Source organism: Euphorbia lathyris, chromosome 5, assembly GCF_963576675.1.
Source record: "Euphorbia lathyris chromosome 5, ddEupLath1.1, whole genome shotgun sequence".
NCBI lineage: Eukaryota > Viridiplantae > Streptophyta > Magnoliopsida > Malpighiales > Euphorbiaceae > Euphorbia > Euphorbia lathyris.
The window spans coordinates 82,772,209-82,783,280 of record NC_088914.1 but is presented as its reverse complement, the minus strand read 5'-3'; the positions used below and the strand labels follow the sequence as shown (position 1 = coordinate 82,783,280).

Below are 11,072 nucleotides of genomic sequence, written 5' to 3'. Positions count from 1 at the left end.
TCTGTACTTGTGTAAGGTTTTATCCCTTACTATTTTCATGATGTACTTGTAATTCTTTATCTAAAAAAATATATATAGATTTAACATTTAAAAAAATATACCAATTTAGACTTCGATAACGAAACGTGACACGTCATTTATATTACTCCGTTAAGTTCTATCAATTGTATGTGGAGATAGAAATTAAAACTTAATAGAATAATATGATTGCCATGTGATATTTCGTTATCGATACCTAAATTGATACTTTTTTAAAACATTAAGCCTAAATTAGTATTATGTTATACGTGGAGTCTAAATTGATACTTTTCCAAATTTGATATATTATCCCTCTATAATATCTAATTAAAATTAAATGAATGCTAAGTAATCAGGAAAAAATCTAAAGTCCAATGGGTCTAAAAGTTTTAAAAGATCAAAATTTTTTATTATTATTATTATTATTATTTTGAAAATATTTATTATTATTATATCATTTTGGTATTTAATAGTGTAAAACATTATTATTAGAAAATTATTATTATTTTTTTTTTTTAAAACACTTATTAGAAAATTATTAAAAAGTTAAATTAGTTGGAAAGATGACTTTTTTTTTCTTTGAATGATTAGAGAAGATGACTATTCATTTGCATATAAAAACGGCAGAAGGGGGCCACTGCCTCTCCCAAATTTATATATAAAAAGTACAATGGATATGGCTATACAAGCAGCAAAGAAAACTAAATATGGAAATGGAAGGCAAAGTTGGGGTCCCTAAGGCTGCTAAAGGTGTAGCCACAATACTAGCAGTCGGCACTGCAAATCCACCAAACTGCATCTTACAAGCAGACTATCCTGATTTTTACTTTAGAATCACTCAAACTCAGCATATGACTCAACTCAAAGATAAATTCACACGCATGTGTAAGTCTCTCTCTCCATCTCTAAGTATACGTTCATTGGGCCCGAGACATGGGTCAAGGGGCTCCGGCCCCGACGTATGGAATCGCCCTTAGCAATGATGGTTCCGACTCCTTATCTCCCGTAAATTGAAAGTTTGTGATGCAAGAAAAACGTTTAGTTTGAAAAAGATGTATAATGAGATTGAAAAAAGAAATTAGTCCAAAAAAATATAGCCGCGAAAATACCCCTGAACATGAGCAATTTTATCCTAATGTTTAAAATGGTGCAATTTTACCCTTAATGTTGGCAGTCAAAAACAATTTTACATCTAACATTGGTAAGTTGGATCAATTATCATTATATAATACATACGTTTTGCTACTTATTCTCTGCACTAGTTATATAACGGTTAGTTCTAAAAAATAGTTTTCACTTTTTTTTATGATATAGTAATAGAATTGTAGATTAATATTTTTAAATTCGACGAAATATTTAAATTATTTTGTTCAACCCGTACAAAATACATTACAATTTATTGATTTTTTTTCTGTGATCTGTTACTAATAGTAATAAAATGACGCACATGTAAAATGTAGATGCTAAAAGTTGTGACTATGAAGATATTTTGATGTATATTTTTCAAATTGACCCAATTTGCCAATATTAAAGGGTAAAATTGTTATTGGTTGTGAACGTTAGAAATAAAGTTGCACAATTTTAGACGTTAGAGGTAAAATTGCTCCTAACTATCAACGTTAGAGGTATTTTTGCACCTTATACCATTTTTTACGCATATTAAGTCCTTGTTAACCGTTATGCTAGCTAAACCATTAATAAATACCTCAATTTACAAAATAATCAAAGATCAACAGATCAATTTTTAAAACCTTAAAAGTTTAAGGACTTAATAATACATTTTGATATAATTTGTTAACTTAATTATAATAAATAAATAACTTTTTTTTCTTCTAAATTTTAAATATTATATGTCCAATAATTAAAGAAATTAAAATTAAAAATGAAAAATTTATTTATATTTTTTACTTTAAACAATACTCCAACTATTTAAATAAAAAAATAAAACATTTACTTTGAATATATATATCCAACTATTTAGATTTATAATTCAATTTAAATTACACTTCCAAATTTATATATATATATATATATATATAAGTTAATAAAAAAATATATTGGAAAAAAATTAATTGAACTAACATTGTATACAAGTATCTTATATTTTTTTATTTAAAAAAATCCATGTTCATCTTTTTATTATTATATGCAAAAATCATATTAAGCACTCTATTTTTTATAATCTTTTATTGATTAACCTTCTAGTCTTTATTTTCACTCGTATTGAACCATTCTTTAACAATTTAGCTAAAGAAATTGTCAGTGAGGGGCTCCATTACAGCCCGCCTAAGCGGACGCCTAGGGTTTCTAATTTAAGAGGACCTCTAGTTTAAAATATATTTCAATTCGATCCTATGATTTAAGGGTCTCAATCCTAAATATATTTCAATTACAATAATTATTTAAATCTCAATTGTTAAAAATTATGTATATAATTATTATTATTCTTTATCTAAATTTAATAGTTATCCTATATAGAAAACAAGAATATATTCAATTAAAATGAAATCGAAAATCGATAACAATAGAACACATTGCTCATTTTTTCAATCACCGTCTCTCAACAAGAATAGCATAATAGGAGCCTTCCAAATTTTTTTCCACAACTTCTCTACTAGCATTGAAGGTAAAGTACACAAAAAAAAGGTGTGGTTTGCCCGATTTACAAATACATTCCCGCGATTAAAAACTTGCAAATATTAATTTGTGGTTTGTGAGTCAATTTTCAATCCAAAAATACTTGTGGCTTATTTAATTTGTGAAATCGGGCCTTACATATGAGATAATTTGTAAAATTGGACTTTTTAATTTCTCCACACCACTCCTTTTAAATAAGTAGCCACACTAATAACTTTTTAAAATATTTGAGTTTCCAAACTGCACAAATCACACACCTATGCTTGCAACTTTTTAAACTACGAAGTTGGGTTTGAAAAAAGGTCAAAACACATGTTTTTTTTTTATTTCACTCTAACAATAATACAACTGTTAAGTGCTCCATTCTCTATAAATTGTCTCAAAATCTTGATCTTCATTTCTTGGTATTGTAAAAAACTTAAATAAATCTTTATTTATAAAAGATAGAGTATAAAAAGAAGGGACCTAGGGCCTCTAAAATGTTAGAGTCACGTCTGGGCTAGGCTCAATAGGTTGAAATCAAAGTTCAGAGGCTTAATTATTAATTCATTTTTATATATTAATTTTTCTAAATTTCAGGTGAAAAGTCAATAGTTAAAAAGCGTTATTTGCATCTATCAGAAGAATTTATCAAGGACAACCCAAACATAGCCATTTACAAGGCACCATCTCTAGATGCACGTCAAGAAATTCTGGTAAAAGAAGTACCAAAGCTAGGAAAAGAAGCAGCATTGAAAGCCATAAAAGAATGGGGACAACCTATAAAAAAGATCACACACCTTATCTTCTGCACATCTGTAGGAATAGTCATGCCTGGAGCTGATCAAGAGCTGATTAAACTCCTCGGCCTTGATTACTCAGTAAAAAGATTCATGATGTATCAATCAGGTTGCTTTGCAGGTGCTGCAGCTCTTCGTCTTGCTAAAGATATGGCTGAAAACAACCCCCAATCTCGCATTCTCATCGTTTGTTCAGAAAACACGACTAATTGTTTCCATGCTCCTTCAGATACTCACTTAGATATCCTCATCGGATCAGCAATATTCGGAGACGGTGCTGCAGCTTTAATTGTTGGTGCACACCCTGAAATTAACATTGAACGTCCATTGTATGAAGTAATTTCAGCATCACAAACGATTATCCCAAACTCTGAGGATGGGGTAGTTGGAAACTTATGTGAAATGGGATTATCTTATTACTTGTCTAAAAGAGTACCAAATTATATTGCTGATAATATAGTGGATTTGTTGGTTAAGGAAGAAAATTTGAAAGAATTTGGGATTAAAAATTGGAATTCTTTGTTCTACATTGTGCATCCAGGAGGTCCTGACATTCTTGATAGGCTTGAGATGAAGCTGGGATTGACAAAAGACAAATTAAGAGCAACAAGGCATGTGCTTAGTGAGTATGGGAATATGTGGAGTCCAAGTGTGTTCTTTGTTATTGATGAGATGAGAAGAAGATCAGCACATGAGGGAAAGAACACTAGTGGAGAAGGATTGGATTTGGGACTTCTATTGGCTTTTGGCCCTGGTTTAACTGTTGAGACTCTCATGTTACGCAACATTCCTATTTACTACTAAGAACCATTTTTTGCTAAAAAAATATTATATTTTGAAAAATAATGTATTTCGAAAATGAGACTATTGTTTTCAAAAGGTAATAAGGAATTAAGTAATGTTACAAAAGCTATTAGAAAAATGTTTTACTCATTTTTATAAGGGTAAAATATTTTTCTCACTTTCTTCGTATATTTTTCTATTAAAGAAATTCCAGAAAATCAGAAAAATATTTTATTTTCCTACACAAAATTTCCGAAAAATAAACGGGATCTAAATTATATATTTTTTGATATAAAATAAATGTCTCTTCTAGTACTCATTAATAGTACTAGTATAGGCTCGTCATCGTGCCCCAACTCTATACTTGATTAGAACTGAGTTGATTTAATTACTTTTCCTCATTGTATTTGAAATATTTTGTAATTTAGGCAAATAATATTATTTACTTTCTCTCTTTATACAACTGATAGGCTAAAGTTGTATAGCTAAATTAAGAACAATTGCACCCTATCATTATCAAGTAGTCAGTGTTCCTAAGAACAGTATTGATCCCACATAGACTAGGTTCCAATTCCCTACTCGTCTAAGAATCTTATGTTATCTAAGGAATAATAAAGGTGTTTGAGTTTGTTGTTACTGTAATACTAAATTAGACTAGAACACAAAGATTAATAGTCAGTTGTCTAATGAATGGGTGGAATGCTAAGATATTGGACCCCTGTGTCAACTACTATGGAATAAATTGTATTGTGTTGCAATAAAGATAAAACTCGAGACAGTAGCTTTTCTTAATAAAATAATAATCTAGGCCTAGAATTATTAACTCTATTCCTGCTTCCCTTAGACCGATGCTTGGTTCGGCAAAATCCCTAAGATTACTAAGAAATATGAATTATAATGAAAGTTAAAGCTAAGTTGTGACTTAGTCTATGAAGTTGCACTATCCGGTTACGGTATATGTAAAGTTAAGTTACTCGATTGAATCGTTTACTTGATTAGGTTTCACAATTCAACCTCTCTTGCTAGGTTTCTTAGCTTAAGATGAGTAAATAAATCCTAACTGAATCTCCTTGTTTTATACTTTTTACAACACGATTTAAACCCTAGTTTATTGATCCATATTCATTAAACACGGTTCACCTTTATCTTAGTCCAACGGTGGTTTAGCTCATGTTCAAACTAAAACACAGAATGGGGGGGTAAGATGGATCAAAGGTGAGCCCATGTTTATCAAATATGTTTATTTAATTCAAGATGGATGAATGAGAAACGAGATGGAAAGAACTTAAATATAAATAAGTAATAGGATAAATAAGGGATGGAGACAAATCGATATTAAAATCCTACAAATAAAGAACAAATGTACCTTGATAAAACCGAATTGAACTTACTTGAAAAGAAAACGAAACTAAAAATGAACTAAAGCTAAAGTTAGGCAAGCTAAAGCTATAATGTAACTGAATACTAAAAACTGAATGCATTATATATAATGTTCAGCTTCTATTTATAGTGCTTAAATCCTCTGAATGGTATGTCTAGGTCTTCCAACCATTTCAGAGTCGAAATACAATGTTCGAGGTTGATTCAGATTAGAACTCCCGAGTTAGAGAAGCAATAGGAACAAATTAGTCTTTTTAATCGTTGTTTGTCGAGTAGCATGGGGTCTGCTCGTCGAGCAACATGTGTAAATCGCATTTTGTTTATTGGTCGACTCATTCTTAATTGTTGACTTTGAATTTGGAACTTTGACTTCTCGTTTGTTGCTTTCTTCGACGAGTAAGGTGCTTGCTCGTTGAGTAATACTTCTAGCTCACGAGCAATGCATCTCAATTTGTCCCATTTTGCTCCATTTCATGCTCGATTGTTCCTGAAACAACTTAAAACACTTATCAAACAAATAGTGGACAGAAGACATTATAAATCAAGGCATTAAGGTGATAAAAGCATATAAATGAGGCTTAGACTATACCTAGAACTCTATATTGTTGGTCCCTTATAACGTGACAAGTTAGTTCCAAGGGGGGGGATAGGAACTATTTAAAAATTTGTTTGTTGAGGCTGACTTCTTTTCTTGTGAAAAGGTTTACATAGCGTCACTAAGTAGATTCAAGACACAAGCTTAGTCAACTTGTGACTAAGTCTGCTTCTTTACTTGAGTCAGGAAATAGCACTTAGAGTCTATTCCTGAACTCAGCTTCTTAGTAAACTTAACTCAGCGTGAGTTCTTTACTTAGTCAGTTTTATAGCAAGCAATATATATTAAAGGAGTTTAAGGGTTAGAAAGATGTTACTCAGCAGACTTATCCTGGTTCGGCCTCTACGCCTACGTCCAGTCCCCGGAACTCGTTCCGAGCTTTTTGAATTCTCTACTGAGCTCTTTAAAGGTAGAGCACGAAACCTTTTACAGATAGAAGCTGAGTATAACAAGAGTACCTTCCTCTATACCTCTACTCACTCCTATATCTACGCTGAGTACTATAACCGAGTACTCAGCCTCTCCTTTCTATTCCTCTAGAAATGATAAAGTGTTTGTCCTAAACAACGATTGCTAAGACACTTTAGATGATTGAAAATCACTCTAGACTTTTACACAAAGATTAAGAATTGGTGTAAGGTATTTGCTTTGCTTTTCTCACAGAAACTTCAAGTATGAATTTGGTCAGCGTTTCGACTAATTGAAGATTTGCATCGATTAAAGCAAATGGATGGCCTTTATATAGTGACACTTGAGGCACCTGGTTATTTCGAAATTCGAAATAACCGTTGGAGGGAAACAGCTTCCTGTCGTTGTCACTCTGGGCGTGCTCAGCGTCATTGGCCAATAGGATTCTTGCATCTTCTGTCTTCGTTAGTCTTCGGCAGAATGTTTCGACATTTAAGGAAAAGTCCACGAGACAGCTTCCCGCGCCTTCTGAACTTTTCCCAAAGTAGAAATACTTTGTCTAGAAGTTGAACATTATCTGCCGCTGTCCAGACTGCATTGTCGTCCAACTCAGCAGCTTCCACTTGAAGCTTTTGCTACGAAGGCTTCTCGATCCTTCTTCTGCTGAGTCGTCGTTTTGCTTGATACGGCTTCGTTTTGAACTCTTGAGCCGAATGGTCTTGATGTGTTGATTTGGGCTTGACTTCCACTTTATGGGCCTTTGGGCTTTTTAATCTCAATGTCGTATAAATAATTAAACTCAACATTGAACAAACACATTAGTGTAATAAATCAAAGCATTTAAATTTAATGTGTTAGAATATTTTTATCATCACTTAAATAATTTTGTCAAATCAAAATCATGTGGAAAGGTGTTTCAACAAACTCCCCCATTTTGATGTTGGCAAAAATATTCAGTTGAAGAACTCAGTGTTGAGCTCCCCCATGATAGTTGACCTAATTTTATCAATTAACTCCCCCGTAAGGGTAGAGCTGCTGACTTAGTTTTACTCTAAACATTTTAAGGTTTAATCGAGTAGGTCTAAGGTCAGTTTTCAAAAATAGGTCAGCTCATGGAACATATTCTATTTAACTCAGTTTTACGCGGAAGGTTTAAATATCAGAGAGTGCTGAGTAAGCTTTGTTCAATGAGTTTTTCTTAAGTGGACATATAAGAAGTGGTCAACATATTTGATCAACACAACAGACATATCATTAATCAATATAGACAGTGTAGCACAGTTGATTTAATGAAGATGTGTTTTAACAAGTTATAACAATCACTTAAGTAGGCATCGCATAAGAGTAGACAGTATGAAAGAGATGCATATACTTTGTTTGAATTTTAAAGTCAGCACAACAAAGTTCACAAACAGAATACAGATATGAAGGTTCAAAAAGCTAGCTATTCTAGTCAGTGCAAGTGAAGCTATTTCTTCTTGTAATTAATTTGAACAGCATGTTCTGTAGTAGCTTTGCCTTTACTCTTGACTGTCTGCTGACTAACTGAAGCTTCTTCAGTTCGCTGAGTTCTTGGGGCTTGTTCTTTCTCCCCCATTTTGCCAGCATCGGTTTTGGCAATGAAGGTTTCTTCAATGGCAGCTTGAGTTAGGCGTTTAGAAAATGCCTTTAGCCTTCTTGTGCTTTCATTCATTCCGTCAAAGATTGGGACACCGTCATCCATAATAGCTCGAGGAATACCGATAGATGCAGCACTCAGCATACTCAAAACATAGGCTTGAGACTTGCCAACCCAGTCTATAGTTTCGGTGAGCATTGCAAAAGCTTGATGAAACATTTTTAGCAAAGATGAATCAAAATACTCACGCTGAGTGTTGATTTGGTGCACATGGTTGAAAGTTACTCGAGAATACTTCAGAATCTCGTTGGTTTTAAGCTCGTCAGTTGCCATCTCTTGCCTGTTTAAGTTTAGCAGACGCACAACCTCGCTAATTTGCTCAATGGAGCATTGGGAGGAGGAAGAGAGTTGGTGATTCGTTTTCTCTTGCTCAGTATGAAGCTGGCTGAAGAGATGATGTACTTCGGGAGAAGTGGCATATGCTGAGTTCGCAGCTGACATTTTATGAATCTGCCCTTGCAGTGAGTTCATGTGGTTTACCATGGTCAGCTGGAGTTCGGCCAGCTTTGTTATAGAGTCCTGCCTGGGCTGTTGAGATTGTAGGGATGTCATGACACTCAAAAGATCCTTCAGACCTTTGATCTCAGTAAGAAGCTGATTGACAGATGAAAGTGGAGTTGTCTCAACATTAGTAGACCCAGCGGCATTGGTACTTGTGTGATGGAGGTCCTGGATAAGAGCTTGAGCTGAGTCAACGATTCTTCAACCAGACTCAGAGGCATTCAGATAGCTTAAGGATCCATCATTTGTTGGCCCAGATGCCGGAGGAGGAGTAGAACCGAATGAAGGCGGTGTTTGGTTCTGCTCATCATTAGAAGGCCCAGCATTGTCAGCGGCTGGCCTGGAATTTGGATTGTCAGTAGAAACTGACTGGATTTGATTCTGCACATTGAGTTATAGAAGTGGAGGATCGGTAGAAAGTGTTACTTGCTAAGTGTGGGCCTGAAGCTGACTGGATTGTGGAAGCTGAGGAAGTTCAGTGTGCACCTGAGCAGGTAATTCCTTGGCTTGCTCAACGTGTTGAGGAGCGGAATCTTCGAGCACTTTCTCGGCATTACTTTGGTTGGGAGAAGTGGTTAAGTCGGCATGTTCCTTTGGCTAAGAAACAGAGGCTTGATTTTCTTGTTGCTCTGGTTGAGACTCATGAGGGATTAAGAAGTACCGAAGATGTACATCGGTAAGGTCAGAGATCTCATCCCTTAGCGGTGAGTCACCTATTAGGTCAATGACGGGTGCTCGAAATGCCTTCTTCTTCCTCAATCTCTTTAGCTTTGGAGGAGTAGGGTCACAAGGAATAGACTCAATGGAGTCAGTGGGTGAAGCTTCCCTTTGAACAGCGGGAGCATTTGCTGTGTGCTCAGTTTCTTCTTCGTCAACCAACTCAGTGTTGATTGGTTCAAAGTGCTCATCTTCAGTGTCATCCTGACCACTTTCTTCTTCTTCAGACTCATCATCCAGTTCTTCTTCCTCAAACTGTTCCTCCAGTTCTTCCTCGACATACTGACCACCCAGTTGGTCTTGTTCTTCCTGATCATCTAACTATTGCTCAGCGTCAACGTCTTGACTTTGTATATAGTGTGAGTTAGGAGGAACGACGATATCAGTTGGTAGTGCATCGATATGTCTTAACTCAAAATTGAGCTGCTTCTTCCTCTTCCTTAATGGTTGGTCATCAACCTCTCTTTCTTCTGTCTCAGGCTCAGCTTGCCTAGGTCTTTTCTCAGCTGACCTAGATCCACCCTATCCTTGTTGAATCTGAGGCTTAGTTCCTCCACATACAAATTTAACCTTCTTTGGGGCAGAAGCAGCAGCTTTAGAGGTGCTCTGGACAGCCTTCCTCTTTCTTTGAGTTCGTCCCTTTCGAGTCACCGCCCCCTCAGCGTTCTGGACAGCTTCCCCTTTTCCTTTCTTCGGCACAATAGGTTGATCATATGCCAAACCGAATAGGGCACCAGCTGTAATCTCGGTTCCCCGAGTGCTGATTTCCCCAACCATGTCCACATTGTGATCCTTGAGGATTCGGGTGATAAAAGAGCCTAACCTAAGGGTTCCTGTACTTCGTAGAAACCCACCGATTATGAATACGGGCATGTTTATCGGTGTGTAGGTCAGCATGTGCCATATAAAACACTGCTCAAAATTGGTTGCTGAGTTGGTGCAGTTGATTTTAGGGAAAAGGAAATTGGTCAGTATGTAATGGGCCATATTTTGATGCTGACCCATGGAAGTGCTCGAGATTTCACCTACATGACCCTCAGGTTTACAGAAGGTGTGAATGTAGTCAGTTTTCTCATGGTCACCAGATTTACGAAGTATAGCTCCTTCGTTTTTCAGTTTGAACAGTGAGGCAAGATATGCAGGGTTGATGAAGATGTCCTTTCCTCGAACATGAGAAGCTAGGTAGTTTCGGTCATCATCGACGACCTTTAGGTTGGCATAGAATTCTCTTACCAGCTCAGGGTAAGTAGCATCGCGAACTGAGAACAGCTCGGTCCAACTATTGTTCTTGATCCACTCACAAAAAGGTTGCTCGGCATCCACGAATCCCTATGAGAACCATCGTGAGTGATCAATCTTAAACCCCCTCACACTCTCGAAGACCTGAGTGTAGGTGCGTTCTGCTACTTTCTTGCCCTTGTCCTTTTGCTGTTGTTTTCCCTTGGAAGAGGTGGCTTGGACAGCTTGAGCTTTCTCGCTCGGCGTAGTAACTCCAGCGTGGTCACGCTGAGTAGGAGAAGTGAGATTGTCATCGGAGCGGTTATGGGAGAGACCACCGGAGATATTTAGAGAAACT

General features: G+C 35.7%; 1 protein-coding gene across 1 annotated transcript; it reads left to right on the top strand.

Moving 5' to 3' along the window:
* Positions 1–720: 720 nt before the first annotated feature.
* On the top strand, positions 721–4,671 carry LOC136229595 (chalcone synthase-like). The gene is made up of 2 exons (XM_066018485.1): positions 721–903; positions 3,235–4,671. The coding sequence occupies exons 1-2, from the start codon at positions 726–728 to the stop codon at positions 4,236–4,238; spliced, it is 1,182 nt and encodes a 393-aa protein (XP_065874557.1). The 5' UTR covers positions 721–725; the 3' UTR covers positions 4,239–4,671.
* The last annotated feature ends 6,401 nt before the right edge of the window (positions 4,672–11,072 follow it).

Bases quoted from the DNA above. Each gene is read 5' to 3' on its own strand.
- LOC136229595 (XM_066018485.1), top strand. From the start codon at position 726: ATGGAAATGGAAGGCAAAGTTGGGGTCCCTAAGGCTGCTAAAGGTGTA. The intron at 904-3,234 runs GTAAGTCTCTCT...TCTAAATTTCAG, and splicing joins AGATAAATTCACACGCATGT to GTGAAAAGTCAATAGTTAAA.